Source organism: Buceros rhinoceros, unplaced genomic scaffold (genome assembly GCF_000710305.1).
Source record: "Buceros rhinoceros silvestris isolate BGI_N320 unplaced genomic scaffold, ASM71030v1 scaffold11096, whole genome shotgun sequence".
NCBI lineage: Eukaryota > Metazoa > Chordata > Aves > Bucerotiformes > Bucerotidae > Buceros > Buceros rhinoceros.
In genome coordinates, this window is record NW_010417008.1 from 20852 (window position 1) to 43539 (window position 22688).

At 44.0% G+C, this 22688-nt stretch overlaps 1 protein-coding gene across 1 annotated transcript in view; it reads right to left on the bottom strand.

Moving 5' to 3' along the window:
* Positions 1 to 2111: 2111 nt before the first annotated feature.
* Positions 2112 to 22688, bottom strand: part of DNM3 (dynamin 3) — a 146992-nt gene continuing 126415 nt past the window's right edge. The window contains exons 20-23 of the mRNA XM_010138017.1: positions 7935 to 8099; positions 3352 to 3578; positions 2604 to 2831; positions 2112 to 2307 (exon numbers count right to left, since the gene is read on the bottom strand). Coding sequence (XP_010136319.1) covers positions 2112 to 2307; positions 2604 to 2831; positions 3352 to 3578; positions 7935 to 8099 — 816 coding nt within the window. The remainder of the gene's footprint in view (positions 2308 to 2603; positions 2832 to 3351; positions 3579 to 7934; positions 8100 to 22688) is intronic.

Sequence of the window (22688 nt, forward strand, 5' to 3'; positions counted from 1 at the left end):
GGAGCAAGGAAGAAAATTATTTCCTGCTCCCCTAACCCTTTTCCTTGCCCTGCACAGTAAGCTAGGAACAGTGAGAAAATGCCGAGAGCTCACCGTTTCTGTACAATTCCTTTGATTAAATGCTAATGAAGCTGACAGAAAAAAGGGTTTTTTTAAAAAAAAAACAAACCAGGGGCTGTATCTCCCTTTAAGGTGCCCAATTCCCCAATTCAAATGTGCTCAGCCACTTGTTGGAAAAGGATGGTCCAAGTCTTACCCCTGAAAATTATCTTTTTATCTCAAGGCAGAACAGGAGAAAAATAGAGAGTTTGTATTTCTTCAGCATGTCGGGATTTTCAGCTCCCTGTGACAGTGACGGGGGCTGCAACACACAGCTCCTTTGGAAAGCCAGACGAGCTGTAAAACACAACTTTCTTCTCAGGAAGCGGAACTATTTCCCTAGATCCGAGAGATGCTGACATTTCAAGGAATCGTTGCAGAAAATGGTGGCAGGGCGGTCTGAGCAGAGCCCCAGTTCAAAAATAAGTCACAGAGAAAGCTCAAGTTTCCACAAAAACCCTTCCTCAAAACTGTTTTTTTTCCCCTTTTAATATCTCAGGCCCATTTTCTGAGTCCATTTCCTACAATCCTGCAAAGGCTGTTATTAAAAACAGACCAAGCGTAGCAGAAATTCCAGGGCTCAAAAAAAAATTAAAAAAATTTAATAGGCGCAGGAGCTGGCCGCACTGTCCCCCTCAGGTGATTTCCCCTGCAGCCCCTTCCCTGGGATTTCCTCTCTCCGAGTTTAGTCAGCAGGAGAAACCTGAAGTTTCAGCAAAATGGCAAACGCTTCCTTCATTCTCAAGCAGTTGAGAGGTTGGTTTTTTTTTTTTTGTCTGAGGCTTTCAGAGCTTTTAAAAGACATTTTGGACCCAGTCCAGAAGATGTGTATTGCAGATATTTTTTCCACAAAAATGTCAGGCAGTCGTACATTCGATTATATATCCAGCTACAGAATTTATTTTAAAAAACACTGACCTCCTTTATCAGCCACCGCTTCGCGTGCCACCGGTGGCGGTCACCAGTTGACTTGTTTGCAGGCTGCTTACCCAAGCGGCTTTACTGGGCTAGAAAATTCCTTTCTGGTCTCCATCCCACCTATCACTTCCACATCAAAAAGTTTATCATCAGACATGCTCTTGGCAAGCCACCTCAGGAGAGGAACGTTCATGCAAAATCGCAGCCAGGCAGGACGAAGGAGACATGCTCGGTTGCAAGACAAGGTGAGGGACGCCAGGGAGCGATGGTTCTCTCCAGCAGTACAACTGACACCACACTGGACTCATTTCTGCTGCTAGGATGTGATTTATCCCCTGATGGTCCAGGGGAAACACTGGGGCAGCGCCCGCCTGCTCAGCCCTGGGCTCTCCCAGCGAGGGGATGCTCGCTTCAGTATGCAGAGGGCGATTCTGGTATCTTACTGGGAGCTATGGGAGAGCTGCCGAGATGAAAGAGGGGCGTGGGGTCCTGATGCAACAGTGCCATTTCACAGCAAATGTATAAAAATACGTCATCCCTTTGAGAGACCTCATTTAGTTACTCATCAGAAAGCGAGCCGCAAATTCAAGGTACTGACAGCTCCGGCACATCTCACCTACACAAAAGCAAGCTTCTCTCCAAAGGTTCTCTTCTCAATTACCGTTTCTAAAATTGAAAGTGTGCACATTTTCTTTTTGTTTCTATTTAATTGGCTTTTTTTTTCTTCTTTGGCAAACCATGACTAATTTTAACAGTTAATTTATTAAAAATGGAGAAACCCCTTTGTTTCAACACTGCCTAATCTGCCCATGCCCCTCATAATTTAAGAAGTTACCCAAGCCCTCAGAATCAGAAGCTTTCATATATATTTGGTTACGTGTATTATGTCACTGCAAAAATAAATACTAAGAACATTTTATTCCTATAACTTATATTTAAAAAGCAGTTAATGCCACACAAAGTTGTAAGATATGCAAAGTTACTTTAAAAAGTACTGGTAAATGCAATGCCCTGGGAAGGAAAGGAAACAACGTGGTCATGAAAGTCCATTTCATACCATATGACCTGCACTGTCAGACAACTCTGGACTATTTTCAACTGGCTGCAAATTTCTTGCCCTGCAGAATAAAAATCAGCCTCCTATCAGTTTGTTCCACTGGTTCTATACAAGGAACCTTGTTCTTATTGTCTCCTGGCAGAGCCTCTGGTGAGGACTCGGAACAGCAGCAGCGAGGAGTTGTAGCCCTGCCCTGTAGAGGGGTAGATGATGATCTCTCAATCTGTGAACCCCTGCGTGGGTACAACACACCCAGAAGAGGGTTGCTTAATGCAAGAAAATCTAGTGTCTTCAAACTGAGTGGAGATTCTTAATTAAAGAAAAAACTTCCCATCCTTTCAAAAAGTCCTATTTGCCCTAAAAAGTGGTTCCTCAAAATGCCTTTTTGTCTCTTCAGGGAATGCCCAATTTTGCTTTGTTACGAGACTTCCTCAACAACTGCTGTCGCCTTCCCGACACAGTGCACAAGCTGTCTGTTATGCTAGAGGGAGAGAACCATGCCCACCGCCTGGAAGATGAGACGTCTTACCTTGGGACGCTTGGAGGAGCCCTGCTGGGCCGAGAGGGAACCTGGGGAGGTCCTTCACCACCACTTGGAAATGGAGGCAGTGGTCCTGGGCGGAACGGGACCGGGGGAGCCCCCGACTGAGGGCCTGGAGACGGGATTGCAGGAGCGGGTCCTCGGCCAGATAAAGGTCTGGTTGGGGGATTGTTTAACGTGGGCCTCCTAGGAGTTGAGGGACTTGGAGGAGGTGATCTAGTGAAATACCAGAGATTTAAATAAGTTCAATTTGGGGGGTTCCTTTCTGTTTAGATTTTTTATTATTTTACTTTATTATTTTTAAACGGAAATTAAAACCTTTTTTATGTCTACGACAATTGTTTCTTTCTTGGCATTTTCCTTTGCTGTCAGTGTCAAAGCATCGCTTACATTTAAGTCTCAAACCTTTCCCACAGACAGCACACCTTGCAACAGTCAGAAATAAAGGGGAAATTATTGTAACAGCTTGCTAAAAGAGGTCTTGTGTATACACCATCAGAGGTGGCTGCTATCTGAAGCATCAGACAAGCTATAAACCCACTGGATGGTCTTCAACAAGGTCTGGTGTTCACAGACATGTCCCTGGAACACATACATGTGGGAGAACATTCTGATTTCCCTCCTTTAAATGACGTTAAAGATCTGGAGGAGTATCTGCCCCAAAAGGCAGACAGGGAGGGAGCCAGTGATGCTGACAGTGTCCACCTGTCCCCCATCTCCTCGTGGGGATGCTTACCTGCGGGCCTGCTGAAGCCAAGAGTCATCTACAGGAGGAGGTGCCGGGGTGGAGACAGTGCTAGTGCTAATATCGCCGATGATTGCCAGGGCTTCCTTCAGTGCTTGGTACATGCGGAGCATTTCATCTCGCCTCTGTGCCTGTTCAGCCGACTCCTCCATTAGCGTGTTTTGGTCCTCAGAAGAATACAGGTGAGCCAGGAGCTCTGCGTTGATAAATTCCTTCACCTGTTTCGTCAGAGAAAACAAAACCCCAGCAAACAAACAACTTCAGCAAAAACCTATTGAAAACACAGCTCTGAACAAATAGCGTGAGATCCATGGAACCAGCAGACGGTCACATCTCCATTTAACTGGTTTCTCCTACTACCTTACACCACTCTACTGGCCGTGCAGGTTTTGTGAGGTCAGATCTGGGACTCAGGAAGTGCTGCTCGCAGATGGAGCTGAGGGTGCAGCAGCCTGCAGTCTAGCTGTGGCTCACGGAAAGGCTGGCACGTGCAGTTGGGAAAGGATGGACCGGACCTTTTAGCAGCTGCCTGCACACAGATGGGCTTAACGCAGTTACAAAGCCACATGCTGAGAGAACGACTCCCATGTGAGGAGAAGATGGTTTCGTGCGGTCACTCCACAACGCACTGAGGCCTTTTTTGGGGGCTGTCTTTGAAGCACTGGACATGGTTGAAGTTAACGCTGGTCTACACCTCTGAGGTGAGACCTATGCTTACAGTTCATTTCAGACAGGCTTCTCAACAGCTCCCAGGAGTCAGCTGGCATTTTGGTCCAATTCTCAGTTAGCAATACCATCAGATACTACATTGCCCTGGGGATGGGAGTTTTCAGGCTTTGTAACATCTCTGTCAATTATTTTCTTAGCAACGATTTACCCCACTGTCTTTCATCTCCAATGACTTTGCTGGATTCTAAATATCAAGTCCACACACATTCAAAACGAAGGGAGAAGTCTCCAAGTAATCTGATTTACTCTACTGATTTCCTGCTATGCCTGCCAGGTTATGGAAACCTGGGTCACATCAAGAGAGATGAAAAGCTGCAGGTACGCTGATGAAATAAGACTGCGGTAAACAGACCAATGGCTGACCTACTAAATCCTTGCATTTGAGACTTTTGTTGCTGTTCTGATCTATTTCTCACCTGGCTTTTTGCTCTATCAAGCTTTTTTTGAGCTGGAGATAACGACGATAATACATTCTCAAGACTCTGATTACGTAAACTTGAGCTCCGTTTGCACGTGGGTTTGCGCGAGTCTGGCCACACTGATTTAAATCCTGACAAAGGCAGTGCTCGTGTTCAGACCACGTTGGTAAAAGCAGCAAACTGCACGGGCATGGGACCCTTTATGGTCACCTAGCAATGAAAAAAAAGGCCAGGACAGACTTTATAGGGAGACAAACCCATACTGCCCGAGCTTGGCTGTCATTTCCTATTCACATATGACAGGAGAGGCACAAATTCTTAGCAAAGCCTGCAAAAATTTTCCAGGAGTCTCATGCTGTTTTCCAGTAGATGGTACTGATCGAGAGCCAGAGTACACTACTTTCCTCACGACTGCCAGAAACTCCACATTAAAAACAGATATCATAGTTAAACAGCATCACATTCTGCTCGATGAAATGAGCATTCTAATGGCATCACTTCAAAAAAAAAAAAAAAAAAAGAACTAGTCGTCCTAAAATTAGATTAAGGCCAGAGCAGATTGTAAAGGCATTGTTGAACCACAAATATCTGTTTGAAAAAAATCAGGCTGTGACAATTATCGTGAGAGATCACTGTCTGCCACTAGCAGGAGACTCAGCTCCCTGAACTCTTCTGGAAGGGGAAGACGGCTGCGTTAAAGATGGTTCTTGGATCAACTTCCTGCCTTCTGCAATCAGATACACTGTACTAGAGAGAGGACGATCTTCCACAATAGACACTTTGTCCAGCTTGGAAAAGGAAAGGAAAGTGACACTTACTCACTCATTTCTAGAAAACAGGAAGACTCACAGGAACGGTTTAAAACATTTTCCTTCACAGACAGCAGACCTTCAGTCACAGCCGAACTGTAGCAAGTGTCCCCAATCACTCTGCAGGGGGTTTAGACGTGTTTGCAACTTCATCAGCAGGCATGCTACAACATACCTCACCGCCTCAGCACAAACACAAGCCACTCCTCAACCTCCAGTTTGCTCCTAGCATGTGCTCTGGAGCTTTCCTGCTCTCAGCACTGCTGATGGAGCATACCCTGCGTACCGTAAGACCACCCCTCTTGTATGATCTGCGATACCTAGGCACCGCCAAACAGAGGTTCGGAACTGTGGGGCTGGTTTGTGCCTGTTTGAATTGCTAATGGTAACTCAATGCCCTTCTGCGTGGCAAATGTATTTTCTTTTAAGGTAATCAACATCCCCCCTAAGGGAAAAATAAGGGAGGCATTTGGAATACAACAATCTAGGCTTAGGCCTCAAAATATGCTTAGGGACAGCATCTAATTATTTTCTGTACACTGAGTTTGAATCTGATACCTCCCTTGAATTGTAAGTGATCGTTTACAGGCCCACAAAGTGGAAAGGAAGGACTAGGAGGACTTGGGAGGTTACAATTGTCATGGAAACAGACTCCTTAGGAGTGGATTTGTTTCCAGAGTTTTGGAGGGGAAGAACTGCCTCCAAATGGAAGAAAGAACAGAATATGCTCATTAAAGGGGAGGGAGGGTGTTTTCACTTAACTGCCGGTGGATGGGTTCGACTTTTGAAGAGTCCAAGGAGTGCACACATGATGTAACAGGACCCACCTTCACTCACAGCTCCACTGCCTTCCAGGTCTTTGCACAACCTTTTGGAGCAGTCTTAATTCAGGCATTTCTTAATATCGCTGATTTTTAAAATTTGACGTTTTAGCTATTGCTTTTAATAGGGTATTTTACTGCCTGTGCTGCACAGAAACAAGTGCATTAATGCTTTTAGTCTCACCCTTCTCACCCAGTCCTTTAAAACATCTTCATTCTTTGCCACAAATTTGAATTCCAGGATTGAGGTGGAGGTCTTAGCTCACTAACAAGCCCAAACACAGCTATGGACTATGAGGCCGAATGAAAGGTTTTAGGAGTGGAGTTTCTGTGTGCCGTGGTCAGCCAGCGTGGCAGACTTTATCGATGTGACTAACAGCTGAGGAGATTGAATGTATAATCTTACCATATTCTGCTTCTGAATAAAGCACACACTTCCGAGATCCTTACACTATTCCATAGGAAGAGGTGAGTGGCAGAAAACGTCACATCAACTTTCAAAAGGACTGATCGCCGAACTCTGCGGTTTATGAAATGAGAACTAAAGACCAGCCCTTTCAAAAGGCACTGAAGTTGTGCTAAGTCAAAGCAGCAAGTATCTAGCTGTGATCTGGAAAGAGCAGAGGGAATATGCTCACCCTATAAAGTCTACAGCATGGCTGCTTTTAGGAAAAGAAGGGCAGTTCCCTTGTTCCCATGCTCTTTTGTATAAAACCAGCCATGCCTCGAGCATCACTTCAAGCCCGACTCCCCTAAACCGAAAGAAGTTAGTGGAATATCTCTCGCCCTCAGGCAAAAAAAAAAAAAAAAAAAAAAAAAAAAAAAAAAAAAAAAAAAAAAAAAAAAAAAAATCATATGTACCACAAAACCCCACTGAAATTTCCCGTCTGGCCACCTAACTCTAAGTGCAACACAAATTCCACAGGGCTGAGGAAAGCTATCAGGCCAAGGCTAGAGGCAGCTCCGAGTCAAAAGTAAATGTGATTTTCTAACCAGATTTGCCTTACACCATATCACATTTGCAAAGACTGATTGGTTTGATGACCTCACAGAAAAGGCACTACCCATAACTAACAGGAGTTGTGCTCTCCATTATTGATTTATACGGCAGCAGTGGTGCGAATATTAAGCTTAGTTTTCAACAAGGTCCATTTAGAATTCTGCCAGAAAAGGAAGGCGGAGATCCTAGTACAGTGGAAAAACAAAGATATCTCAAAGCCATTTCTTTAACCAAATAATCTTCACATCTAAGAAAGACACACATAATAAATCAACCAACCACATCTGCTTATCTAAACAACAGTGTCCAAGGCTGCTAGATTTATTCCTTGAAAACAGTAAACTGAAAACATAAAGAAACCCAAATAAAATAAGAACCGTGACAAAGGGCTACAGACTGAAAATCAAGGCAGCACAGCTCTCCTCTGCTGCTCCCACAGACTGCCTCGATGGAGCTCCCAACTCCCTTTTCCTGTTATATCAAAAGCAAGACAGAAAAAAAAAAAAAATCCTTGATTTACCTTTAAGTAATAACTTATCTGATTAAGATGTGGATTAATTCAATCTTTAGCATGTTGGAGTAAGCACTCAAGGCAGTGTGTCAGCCTTTCAGAAGGCTGCAGAACTTCCTACTGCTATGGAAGACTGGAATATTTCCTCTAAGAGTGTGGCATTTACAGGAGCGTCTTCTTTTCTTTAGCCCGTGCTGCTGTTACTGTTATATTCAAGAAGTGAGTTTCAGAGGAAGAGATTTGACAGACGCATTAGAATCATTTAGGGGCCTGGCTGCTACTTACATTATTGATCATAAGATGCATGATTGTTTTTGGTATCAAATCTCGGATGCATTTGTTGATAATAGACATGTAGGAGTCCACGAGATTGCGAATTGTCTCCACCTGTCTCTCCAGCTGGGGGTCCATTGAAAAATTATCTGCTTGGCCATTCTCATCACTTTCAGTCTGCGCAGAAGAAAAAAAAAGAGAAAAGTCAAGACTTTCAGACTGCAGTAAACTGGACACAGATTGGGAAACAGCCTTCACTTGCGTGGTAGTAATCACAAACTCATACAAAGACTGGAGGTTAAAATATGAAGTACTGGCCCCGTTTAACATTCACGTTTAACATCATCAAATCTGGACTTCTAGAGGTTAATGCAATATGAGATGCAAGACCTCTTCCACACAGTACCTCATATATTCCCACACACATCTGTGATTTGGTATTGAAGAAACCTTTCAGAAAAAGACAAGAAATTATCATCTCAGATCACTTACTGCAAAACTTATTATCAAATTTTTTACCATTCAGATCCAGCCAGCTTGACCCATGCAAGAAAGCAGCACCGTAAGAGTGGATTTTGCATCTTACCCTCCTATGGGTAACAAACACCCTTGTTATTTAAGACTGGCTCAGTTGTGACAAATTCCACACTTCAGTCTCAAACTTGTTCGATGCGAATAGCACCTATATAAACAAAGGATTTATGAAGGATAACAGTAAAAGCATCATTGGTTCCAGCGCTCAAGGCTCAGAATAACATAGGCTGGATTATATATTAGTGGTCTCTTTTTCACTGGACAGAAAAAAACTTCTTTGTATGTAAACAGCTGACCTAATTAAAGAAAATACCAGGAACTGTAACTGGAAGCTAAAAGGTATATACTTTGCTTCGGTCTGGCCTGTATAAATAGAAGAAAATCTAAAAAAAGAATAGTAGCCTTTTGGTGAAAACCAAACTGCTTTCTGAGACGCAGAGATGCCAAAAGAATGGAATTTCAGCCTGGAAATACAAAGAGCAACATTCTTTCCCGTAAGAAAAGACACATAAAACTCCTCCCTGCAAATGACCACCAAAGTCCTATTAGCACGACGTATAAAACCTAAACCCGCTCGGTTCGCACCTACGCCTCACCATAGAGGCTCCTCCCTGCACGAAGCCTGTTCCTGCTGGGACAGAAGACGATCCCTAGTTTCCTCTCCTAAGGCAGGGTCTGCTTCTGCTCACGCAGTGCTGGCCAGTAGATCCCTTCGTATCTGCTCCTCGTGAGCTACGGCTTGGTCAGTGCAGTCTCAAGGACATGGCGATGGCTGTGATGTGTTAAGTTTTAGTTTTGGTAAGGAATAAGATCCAATGTACCGTTTAGGAACACAACTAAATGTTTGCAAAAGAAGTTTCAAAAGCTCAGGTTGGTTTTAATTACAGATGAGTTACTGGAAAACCAGCTAATCTGTGGACCTTTAAAATTATTAGCAGTGCTTCCTATAAATCTTGGGGCTATGGAGGACACCAAAAGTGCTCTTGATGAAAATAGTATTTTCAATTCTGTAACACCAGTAGGCACACTACCCTATAAACCTTAATAATTTTGTTAATAAACTGCATACGCCAAAAAGTCACAGCATGCAGCTTGAGTATTTTTTATTAGCCTCCACGTCTGAAAAGAAACTAACTGTAATTTTCCCTGTGAAATAACCAAATAAATGGAAAAGCACACACCTAACATATATCCGCAGATTTTTACGAAGTAACTGTGCAGACCAAAAAAGTCCCCTTCCCAGTTCCCCTGCATTTGACTTCTAGTCTTCTCCTTTTCTTTCTCGCTGTCTATACAAAGTGCAGTTTGTCCATGTATTTTTTTTTTTTTAATTCACTGTTTAAATTACAGATTGCAGTGAGATTCTTAGCTGGCTGAGCAGCAAAGTGACAGATGTTTATCATTATCCTCATCAAGAGAATGTAAAGTAAAAATCGTAATTTGTCTCTGATCTGTAAGGCAGAGGGTAATAGTCTGCAAACATTTAACCTTTTGTATACAGGCTCCCAGGTGATATTTACAGAAAGTGGATAATTCTCCAGGAGTCTGCTCTTGTTTGAAACTGTAATAGAAGTGACTTCATGCTGTTGATTTATTTTCTCTGAAATAATAATAAAAAAAAAAGATCACTCTTTCATGAGTTTACAGTAATTTATTAGGAAAGCTTCTGGTCACCGTATTCTTAATGATTTGATGTCTCAACTAAAGGCTTTCCATGCCAGAAACCGTCTTGTTTGCATCGCATCATGCACATGGAAGTCTGTCTCTAGCAGATTTCTGAGCTCTCCAGTACGCCTCAAAGCATCATCAGGCTTTCTTTTCTAAGCCATCTCCTCGTTGTGCCAACAGCAGCATCTGAGAGTAAGACTGCCTGGTAAAGCTGAGCATCCCGACAAGACGGATCCCCTAACCCATCTCCACGTCATTCTTTCTGAACGGTTGGTTTTCTCACTGAGCATCACAGCGACTCGAGCCTCAGAGCAAGCCACCCCTCAGCCCAGGTCCCTACCACTCACCTTTCCAGAAAGCCCTTTGCAAGTCGTTGCAATGACTAAACCCAAACTAGGATATGCTGGAAAACCCTTTCGTGTCTCTGACTGTCGTTGAACAAAATGTTCATGCTGAACAGAGAAGGCGAACGAAGAAGCTGGAAGCAGGTTTCTGCGCCTCCTTTCCCAACAGCCAAGGCAGCCCCAGTCCTCTTTCAGTGCTCCTCACCCTCGAGCCAGAACTTACTAGTTCCAATAGCAGGTGGTATGTGACAGCATAGGAATCTGGGCTAAGTTTTCATTCAGCTGACTCTTGCTTAGCACTACTATTAATTGTTGACAGGAAAGGAATATTATTACTTCAAATGAACACAACTGCAATTACTTTAGGAACTTCTGTAAATCTCCAACGAATAATCTATAGAGTGCTAAAAACCAGGCAAATAAAATTAGAGTCATCTTGGAAAACTCAAATTCAGAACATCTGATGAAAACACACCAAAACTGCAGAGGAGCAATAGGTGAAAAAACCACAGATGAAGGGAAGGCAACGTAGAAGCCAGGGCAGGGCTTCCATTTACATACACGTACACATTGCCCCAGAGGTAAGGTCCTCCCCTTCCACCTTCTCTGCGCTCCAGAAGTACAAAAAGAATATCTATCCTTACGCTCTGCAGCACATCTCACCTGCCTCTCCCAAGCTTCTTTTTGACCCTTGCATAGAGAGGTGCTAGAGAAACACCGAGCGTGTACCACTGCCACTTTTCTACCTTCCCTGCATTTCGATGCCTTCTGTGCTAGGGATGTATTAAAGACTGATTGAAGTGGTATACAAGAGAAGACTAAAATCGGCATGTGAAATTGAAACTGCTTATGTTTGTGGGAATTTTACTGCTGGCTGCAGTGGAAATAGGATTTCACTCTACAGATGCATTTCCACCAGAAAAGTGTTATTGGTCTTCTGAAGACTGTAAACGCTCTGCTGCAAGAGGAATGATTTACTGTGGTACAGAGGGATGTAGGTATAAGGAACTGTGTGCAATCCAAAAGAAAAAAAAAAGGAATAGTACCTCGGAATACCAGGATAATCTTTCTGATTGTGGGAATTCTAAGCATGTTGCAGTATGTCCCAAGGAAAAACCCAGAAGAAGTGATTCCTTTTGGAATTCACAGCAAAAATGGGTAACACGCTGAAAACAGTCCTGAGCTGGCCACACAGAGAGCGCAATACTTCTAATTTCCATGATTTCATTACATTCAGGGCAGCTGCCAGCATATTTAAGAATGTCTTGTATAACATTCCTGATGTCAGTTCCAAGAAGGAGCATTTGTCTAGCGTTTGCATTAGAGCAGTGTATCCACCACTTTTCGGTAATCAAAAAGGCATTCAGTTAAAAATGACTGAGAGGGAGCAGACTGGAGGGTGACAGGCTAAAGGGTAAAAGTCAGAGCAGCAGCAAAGCAATGCTCTGTACACTGAGAAATAAGCCCACGGCTGCAGTAAGACACCAAACCTTTAAAAGCCCCTTTCCTATCTTTCACTTACAGATGCAAGGTCATAACAACCAGCACCACCTGAAAATGAACCGGTCCCTCCAGACTGGATTCCTGTTTCAATTCACAGCTGCTGAATATCTCATCTCTTTATCTACTCCTGGCCAGGTGAGGTTTTGCTTCAACGCACCGACACCCAGCACTGCCATTGTCCTAAACCTTCCTGCTTTTTCCTAAACCTTTACAACGGATTCTTGATGTTCTCTCTTCGTTGCAGTTGGATGCTGTAGCTGTAGTTCAGCTAAGACACTCTCAGCTGTACAGAGCGTGCCTTTTGCCAGAGGACTGCTGAAACCACATGATGGCTTCTCACAGCGAGGTTTTCTTACTGGAAGGAACCACAAGTAAATGACAATACATTACTTTTGTGTATTTACAACAAAGCAAGCAGCAGAAAAAGAACATTTCCTGGGTAGCTTGGAAGCCGCCCTTTTCCCTCACAGAGGGTGACTCTGTCACTCTCCTCGGCGCTTTCAGCATCTCCTGACTTTGTACTGCTGTCGCCTTTACTGAGCCACCCACGGGCTGCCCCTTTCAGCTCCAAAGCTTTCATCAGCAGCCTTGAGCTGCTCTAAGCAGAGGTTATGATCCAGCTTTCCCTGGCACACACGGTCTCTCTCGCTCCATACCCACACAGACGAGAGATACAGCCTAGCTCACTTTGATTCAAAAGTACTCAGCTCTCTGGATTAGTCTAAACAATCTGCGTACATTCTTTGTGGTGCAGACATTGTATAGTACAGCCCAACAGCTAACACCTTCTGCTGAATCCCCAGACTGCTCCCCAGATACTTCCATAGCTTTAACCACCCCAGACACTCAAAGCCTGCGTTAGGCTCTCTCTCTGCCACCTTCAATCAAGAAGCTGATTTGGACGTACGGGACATAAAGGGATGATGTATTATCAGAACTCCGACGCATTTGGAGTTACATTTGGCTTAATAGTTCTTACCAGGTTGACAAATAATCATGTCAAATCAACCCCATTTCCTTTTAGAGCAGGGATTCAGCTCTTATGGGTAAGGTATTAACATGAGATGCCCCATATTTCAGACGTCAGCTTTTTGACAGGATCTCAAGTGACAATTTATAATGGGAGGTGTGCTCTCCCTGCCGTTACTGGTTGGATGCTCATTTCCATAGAAAAGCTGCCAATGGCTCACTATCAAAATGGAAAACTCCCTTTCATACGGGCTGTATTTTTTTATGTGCTTGTTAACGTCTTAAGCACAGGCTATTATCTACCATCCTGAGCATTATTACACTTACACATGAGAAGAAACTGGAAGGGGAGGTAAATCTGTTGGGTGACAAGACCAGAGTTCGCAACGATCTGGAGAAACAGCTTCAAAATCTAGACAAAATTCCTTATGAATAGAAAATATTTGACCTGGGCAGGAGTAAATCAGGTGTAAACATAGAGCAGGAGAATGGCCACTTAAGGAGCAGTTCAGCAGAAAAGTGCCTACAGGAGTCAATGCCTTTCTGTTATGAAATCAGTACAAGAATTGTGCATCCAATGTTGGTTGTCACACTACCAGGAATTTGTGGCACATTGTGAGGGTGTTCAGAGGAAACTGTTGAAGCAGGGCTCTGTGAAATATTACCCGAAAAGCTAAGATCAATTGGGATTGAGAAGTTCAAAGGGGAAAGGGAGAAATGAGTTGCGGTTAGTAAAAGATTTCACACAGGTATTTGGAAAGTGTTATATGGTGAGAACAGTGAGGCACAGAAATAGATGGACTAGCAAGGCTACAGAATCTCCTCCACAGCTTAGACAACATCCCTTCGAAATGGCCTGAGTACAGAGATCCTGCCTTGAGACAGCGGGAAGAATTCAACCACCTCCTGCAGCTCTTTCACCCGGTGGGTGATCCTGGGTGCAAAGCAGCATAAAACTACAAGCCCACGACGCTGCAACAAGAAAAGGTGTTTCTGACAATACAAAACCCATTACAGTATCTTCTACTTTCCTTTTTGTCTATGCAAAGATCAAGTGAAAAAATAAACCCTTGCCCTGAATAGCCATCCAAGATTCTCCAAGAATCTGAACTCCAGTTCCCCCATTCACCATCAAGCACTTTTACATAACCCACCCTGCGCTGCAAGGTTTGATCCAGGGCCAACAGCTGCTTCACGCCTCTCAGAACAGACTGCTGGACCAGCAAAAGCAGAAAGAGGCTGGCATAAGGAAAACACCACCTTTGTTTATAAAACAAATACTACTTTGGAATTTGCAAACTTCTCAGTGGAAGAATTTCCTTGTCATAACAACGCGTGAAGTGCCCCATACTTATAAGAGCAGATCAGAAAGAAACTCTAGGAGTGAGATGCTAGTGGCATGGTGTCTGCCATTATTTCAGTGTAGGAGGAGGTCAGTGGATATTGGGAAGGCTGAAGTAGTGATGAGTTACCCTGGAATTCAAGTCACGATGATGACAACTCAAAAGCTAATGATTAGCCCAGAAGAGGTTCAGGCTGAAATTCATTGTGCATTTGTTACCAAATGCGTGAAACGCATTCCTAGAGACAACAGGCAGATCCAGCATTGGACAGTAAATTGAGAAGGGAACAGGATCATTTGATGTGAAAGGAGGTAATCAATAGGTGGAGGCCTCAGCCAGACGTCTGAAGATTAAAGGATTAAAGCTACTGACTGTGGTATGCAGGTCCCCTAAGAAGGAAAACAAATAGAAGTCTTGGAGTTTCTACCAAAAATGATGAAAATAGGAAGCAAGAGAATTAGTCATCCATGATGCTGATCTGAGAAATATCAAGAGTCACCACGAAGACTGAAGTAACACCTTGCCTTTCATCTTTGTTATCTACCTCCTTAGCAAAACCATCCTTAGAAGAAATGTTGGCAGAACTGATCACTACTGAGGACTTTCACTTAGCAATAACCATGAAAGAGACAGTCGCTAACAAAATTTTCCTTATTCCAGCCACAGTGCGCAAGACTCGGCTGAACGATTCTTTTAGGGACCAGAAATTGTCTTATTTTATGAGATTAAAATGGGGCAAGTAAGTGCTCAGTGCATGGACAGTGGCTTGGTGAAGGCAGCTCTTGGAAAATACACTGCCTGAGGTTACACGTTTAAAGCACAGCTTATGATGTCACGTGTCTGTGTGGATAACACAGTGTTTTTCACAAAATGTGATCAATTTAGAGGTAGGCACCTAGAATAAAGAATAAAAATTGTGGTTCTGTTTTTCCTAGGTGCTTTACCAGACTCCTAGACTGTGGTCCCTCTTCAGTTCCTCCAGCTGAGATGGTAACTTCCTGGTACTTACCAGCCCGGCGTAAAGAAATTTGAACACCAGGGGAGAAGGGCAGCGTGCGTATCTGCGTGAGTGCTGGGAGGGACCGACTTGGAGGAGGCCTTGTAGTGGGGGAGCTCTGTACAGCGCCCAGAGCGGGGGCTCTATAAATTACAGCCTTGTCTTTTATTTTTAGTTGATCTAATGCAATGTGTCACCTATAACTGCACTCTTTTCCATAATTAATGATGTCTAGGAAAATATTCTGAAATTGTCCTCTGATAAGCACCTAGACAAACTTGATGTTTCCTCTCCGAGACGCAAAAAAAGGACGTGAAACTGTTTTCACCCCCACATCCCTCGAGCCATGAGAAGTACCAGATCCGCCTCTGCTGGGCCAGACTAAGCCCTGGTTCACCACAAACTCAGTGCAGTACCGACAAATGATCTCCATAGTAAATGATGCAAATAAGAAATGTCAGCATGTTCCAAAATTCCTCACTTAATCTTATTGCCAGTTGTATAGTCTGGATAATCAGTAAATAAATCCCTCTAACTTTGCTCAAATCCTCAGGGGCTGAACACACAGAGAGCACTTTCTAATTCACTCTCATTAGCCTCCCCAGCTCTAAACAAAGTAATTTCCTACTTTTCTTAGCATCTGATTTTTCCACTGGCCCCTGCAACACCTGATTTAGCGGCAATGATTTCTCACTTGTGATTTCTGTTTCGAACTGGCATTGTTCTTTCTCCTCACACATATGCTCACTGGAACGGCACGAATCAGCAAGATTTAAAACCTCCCATTCTCAAGTTTGAAGCCCCTAAAGGGAAATTGCAGTTGTGATGCCAAGGAACACAGTTGTACATTATTTGACTTTTCCTCAGCCAGGCTGACAGCAGAGGGGGAGGGAGGGAGGGAGGAAGGAAAGGGGAAGGGAGAGGAAGATGGCATTTTAATAGCACCCACACTGATTTCACACAGTTGGAGCACTGTGCTCCAGAGCGGCACCATTTCCTTTCCCCTCTGCATTCAAGCAATACTGCTAAGCCAGGCTCTACAGGAAGATTCTCAATCTTTTTCTCCCATCATGGACGGCATCTTAGTACAGAAATCTGTCCTGTGGACACCTCCCCTCACAGGCTAGCTGGCTAGCCCACCCTTCACCCCGATTTTTGACAGACCTTGCATCCCAAGCCTTGCACAGACCACCCCAGATGTGACTAAATGGGCCAACAGCTGGCTAGCCCACCCTTCACCCCGATTTTTGACAGACCTTGCATCCCAAGCCTTGCACAGACCTCCCCAGATGTGACTAAATGGGCCAACATGCCTGCTATGACAAGATGGATTATCCCCCCCATCTCTTGCCCCAATTCTCACAGTCTCTGTAGCACCCACAGTAATAGCTGAGAAAAATTAATAACAGCAATGTATTTAATCTAATTTAGCACGCGGACATACAAGAACCACCAGCAGCTTATGTAGATAAATCTACCTTTCCCAGATGTTAGTCATACGCCAAACATACCTTGGCCAGAGTTCTCGTCCAAACGTTTCATTTGACAATTCAGGTCCTAAGATTCAAAGCTCTCATACACATTAATGGGTTTTCCATAAGCCCTCCATCAGGCAGAGTGACAGTGGTCTACAAATTCTAGCAGGAACTCCTACCCCAGCAGAGCATCAACGATCACCGCCATCCATGCTCCCCATTTACGAACCCCTTTAACTTTCCAAGCAAAAATTTGAGCTGCAATGTTCCTGTAGCAGAAAAACCTCCAAACGGATCAGAAGAGGAATTTGGAAACACCAAGAGCTTTACTTTAGTGTAAAAAGTGCTGCTAAACAAAAGAAACTCATCCATCCAGGAGCATTTTGGATTCACGCCACAAGAACAGAAATGGAAAATTATTGGGAAAAACTATTTTCAGGGAAGAAATGAGTTGTGAGCAACTACGCTGCACATAATCCTGGACCGAATGAAATTAGATACCGCTTTACGACATGGCTTCCATTTTGTATAAGCATGCCAAAACTCTTCTAACTATGCCACAAAACCAGTAGAAAATGAAAGATTTTTTTTTTCCCCCCTTCCCTAAAATAAAAGCAATATTTAAGAGACAGTGAGATTCCGGTCAGTGAATACGTGCCTGTAAGCAACAAACATTAACACTTCATGTTGGAAGACCACATGCTTGTTGGCACAAACTGAAGTGAAACTATAAAGTTTAACCCTTAAGTCACTTCCCTCTGCGGGGAAGTTGAAGGACATGGGTGATGAGCACCTACCCCAAGGCCCAAGCAGACACACTATAGCATTTACCTTTGCAGTTAAGCTCACCTGGCTTCATTGCTGTGCAAACAACCCTAACCTTGCACTTCAGCTGGGTAAAATTCGCAAATTAACTTTTAAAATGACCTGTGGCATGTCAGTTTGGAATTGATTTATTTGGGTTTTTTTCCCCTTCTCTTACTGGTGAGCAGCAAAATGTCAAGTCAAGACTCATTTGACATTTCTCGTTTTTCAGCTCTTGCACAGCAACGTACAATTAAGGAACCTCGTCCTTGTGGCAGCACGATGAAAAGGCAAAGATCTTTCAGCCAGGACACTAGCTCACACACACACACTCCCAAGGATCAGAACTGTTTTTGTCCAAAAAGATAAAAAAACTGCCGCACCGTTAGGGCTAGCCCCTCTCTCTGGGGAGGGTTTATGCCTGCTGAGCAGAGCTGGGTAGTAAGAGCAGTGGCTTAACGCATCATCCCGATGACTGAATGTCTCACAGAGCAGTCACAGATACAACAGTTGCGCTGCTCTTCCCCTCTGGTTCTATTTAAAAAGTTTTCTGTAATAAAATTGCTGTGAGACAGCTACATCCAAGGGCAGGCATGGAACTTGAACCCATGGCCTGCTGGCTTAGAGGTGAGACTATTCCTAGCTGAGCCAAAGTGACACATACATAATATGCTTTCAAGGTTTTTAGAGAGATCTGTCATGATTTAAAAACACTAAGTCTTTGTGGTACAAACCACAGGGCAGGAAAGAACTAGGGCTCCCTTTTTACTGCTAATTTTAGCCGATGAATTGTTTATAATCTCCTGCAAAAAACATAAAACCTTATTCTGCCTTAAGCTAACAGAGAACAGCCTTTCAAAACTGATTCTTAATTATAGTGTTCCCCTGCTAGATGGGATGGAGGCAGGTTCCAAAATTGTGTCAGAGTATATGAAGTGATAAAGTGAGGATGGGTGAGCTATTTTTAAACACTCTCAAAGACTTTGAGGTCAAAATCCCTGAATTTATAGCCCTATGGCCATATTAAGACTCATGGATTATTAAGACCTGCATGGTGAGATTCAAATATCATTTAATTTGAGCCACTCTCTGGCTTCAGAGCACGTGTTCCTTACCAGTCTGCCTGCCAAACTGGGGGCCCCCGGGGAGCCACCTTTAAGCACAGATTATACCCCTGCTGTAGACAGGCATTTGGGAGACAAAGGGGATGGGATGCTACCAGCCCACCGTACTCCTTCCTCCCCTCTTCTCCCAAGTCATTTGGGAAGCGAGGGGCCTGCCTTTCCAGATGGGCAGGAAACGAGTGGGTTAGAGAGAGAGTTTGAGGAGTCTTAGGCAAAAAAAAAGCACATAATCGCACTTTACTCTACCCAGTCTGGAAAGCAAACGCAGCTCAGGCCCTGGTGACGACCCCTCGCGGCAGTTGCGTTTCCCATTTGAAGAGGGCAGCTGGGCACCTACTGCTGGGACAGGACGGAGAGCTGCTGCCCAGTGACGTTCAGCCTTGTGTAAACAAAAGGGAGCCTGCCCTCTCCCACGCCGTTTGTCCCCCGCGCAGGGAGGGAGGCTTTACCTGAAATGCATCTTGAGACTTTTTAGAAAAGCCAGATTTCTAACAAAATAATCATTCTGCTCATGGAAATAAAGCACAGACAGGCATCACCTGGGAAGGAACTGGCACTGCCTTTGCTCCCACAAGCTTCCCACCACCGCTACGTAACGCTCCCGATCTCAGTTTTGACTCGTGGCAGCACTTGGCCACGTAAAAGCTGTTGCTCCCTATACACATACTGGTTTCTTTTCAGTAAAGAGCAACGTACGCTATTTTTTGGATTAAAGGAAAAAGCTACCAAGTGAGGAGACACCAACTGGAAAGACTTTCCCTGCCTTACAAGTCAAAGTGGACACAGCACCCAGACCCTTTTCCCTATTGCTCCTGACAGCCTACAGAAGCTTTAGGAGAATCTTCCTCTAGCGGCCAAATCCAAGGCAGCAGAGGCTTTACGGCTCTGACCCTCTGCACCATGCTTTGCACCATTTACCTTGTTCACTTCGTAACGGAGGTGAGGTTTTACGGGAAGCCATTGCACATAGATGAGCTATTATCTTGGAAGAGACCAGAGAGGGGTTAGAAACATCAGAGGAAGATGAAAGGCTCTACAGCTTTTTTCAGGTGAGTGGATTTATTTGTCCAGTTTCTGCAATTGCATTTACCCAAGCATCACATAAACTTGTCATTTTTTCCATTTGGGTTTCCATGCAGTGGTGTATAACATAAAATACCAATGAATTTTAGACGGCCAAAGAAAAAGTAAAAACATCAGTCAAAACCAAACTCCAACCTTTCTCTTGCTTGCTTACGGATTTATAAGGCAATAAAACCACATTAACATGCATGAAACAAAAGCCTTGTAAAAAAGGTTTAGCACAAAAAAGGGCTGGTGAGCAGTTAAAAAAAATTCCAGTGTTCTTGGTTCTGTTAGTAATTAATGTACACGCACATTTTGATCAGACGGAGTTACTGGAACGGGTTCTGGTTCATACCTGTAGAAGACTACGATGCACTTGTCAGCATTAGAGGGTCTCTCACCTGGCACAATGCTGAATGGAGCCGCGTTCCTTATTTAGGCATTTTGCAAATATCTTAGATGTTTACAAATCCATGGTATTAGATCGCCCTGTGAGCATTGAGGACTTATTCTTTCAAAACTTCCCTGTCTTGGGCTGAAAATCTTTACTATTACAATAGCAAAGTGGTGAGTTCAGAGACACTTTCTCTCCTTGAGGTCAAGAGATGTCATTTATGGCTACAGATGGCAACTACTTATTTGAGAATTGTTACTTTCAGGAGTTAAGCCTTATTTACCTCCAACTTCAGTCACCAGGAATCTTCATCCCAACATCCACTGGCAGCTACTCAAGACTACACCAACCGCTTCCTTACATTTCAGGAATGGCAGAACAAGCTTTAAAGCTTTTCCTACAGGTGCCCTTCAAGAGTTTCATTCGAGGCACACAGAATTCCTGAACTCCGCTTTGCACCACAAATCATCCTTCAGCTACATCCTGTACTCCTGCAGCCCCCTCTGCTCCCAGCAAAGCCCCTGGCAAAATTCCCACCCACTTTAATAGTCCTGTCCTATTCCCCCCAATCCCTTACCGAGGTTAATTTCTTTTCTCCGAGTATAAACAGAAACCAGCAGGTAAAAAAAGTTATGTCTAATGTGGCACTAAGGCTGTGGAATTTACTCCCATGTGAGAATGGCACAATAAAGTCATTTGTTTAAAAGTAAATTGAAAACATTCCAGTCCTCTCAGGCTTACGACTATTAGCTCTAGTTTCTGCACAGCGCTGTAGAATGTCTGGCATCAAAGACACTTTGTACATTACACTGAACTTGTATTGGACACTGTTAGGGGACCATTAATCACAGCGCACAAAGGTCCCATGCAAACACAAAGGAGTACTGATTTTTTGCATGATCAGCACGGACCAGAAAAGGTTAACACTGCAGTCTTCTAGATGCTACACATTTTGAGACGTGGAGCGCTGACAAGGCATCCGAGATTTTTCAATTGATAATTACATATTCCACAATAAACAATTCTTATTTGTGCCTAATACTCTCTAGCGTTAGACAGAATCCTACCTCAGTGTAAACTAGCACCGTTTAAATCCAGATGCCCACTCAGATGTGTGTACTTCCGTACACCCACACCCAGATACCATGCGTGTGCACAGGGGCAACTGTTACTGGCGAGAAAATCTACATCTAGCGATGTGACCTCATGGTTCACATGAACCATGAACCACCATGGCCTGAGAAAGTTGCGAAACATGCGCTAACGGATCAACTCGCCCGAGGGAACGTGGTTGCGTGTTTGGAAGCCTTGGAAGAGGAATGGGAACTGAACGAGTATAAAAATGAAAAGCTCCAGAAAGGAAAGCCAGTGGCCAGGCAAGCAGCAAAGGAGGCGCGGAGGAAAGACCAGGGTCTGGAATCCCAGGCTGTGTTTCAGGGTGCAATTTACTGATAACATCAAAGGAGAAAATGCTGTGTCTCAGGAGCGTGAATTACTGCTTTCAGCACCTCACGGCTCTCATGAGCAGCTTCTTGTCATCCAGACCAGAGCACGGGAAAACCTGAGTCATTGGCCCTGAAGCCTGCAATTTGTCAAGACAATTTCCATCAGGTTCCTCAGAGCAAAGCCAAAATTTTGGCCACTGAAGGTTCACGGATAAAAGTTGTTGCACTCCTGTACCAACTGACTCAGGTGAATAAAACTTACTGTATCATTATCATTCTTCCCTAACCAGGAAACAGACAACTAAGTTTATCAAGATGAGTGTTTCTGAAAGAACAGTACAGTAAAAAAACCTAACAGATAAATAAATGCTAACATGGGAATAAGAACTAGCAGCCTCGGAGAATTTCACCATCCAAGCGTCCAAAGGATCAGTCTTACTGGAATAAAACACAGTGACTTGACAGTTGAATTTGCTTCTGCCCCTAATACAAACTCGTGAGGTGCCATCAACACAATGGGGGATTGAACATGTCCTGGAAGGCATGGATAACTTCAAGGACTGGAAAAAACTAAACAGGATGAAATAACGGTTGTATGCTGATGGACTAAGGATAGCTGCTGCGCTGGACCAGGAGCTCTTCAGCTACAATGACAAAGGAAAAGAAAGCCCAAACGCCATCAGGTAATTCTGAGAGACACTGGTAAAACGTGGCCATAAAAAGACCCGGTAGCCGGTTATGAGAAAGGCAGGTCCAAGAGAGGGAATACCGTTTCATGTCTGGATGGCTGATGGAGACGGCTATGTGCCTTCTGGTGTACACTGCCCTCGTTTCCAGGGTTACTGCAGTATTTCCTTAAGAGTCAAATGAACGGCACGGCCAGGACAAGAGGATTTTATCACAACTGCTTTCCAGCCTCCACAGGGTAGAGCCCTAGACAGTTAAACTGCAATAGCTCTGCATCTTATATGAACTATACGGCTCTCTTCCTTCCTCCCTCACGTGGTCCTTGTCCATGTTCCAAACCATATTCCCTTGCCCCCAAGCTGGAAAGGGCTCTGTATCAGCTCTCCCATTAAGCTGGGGAGTATACTTGGAAGG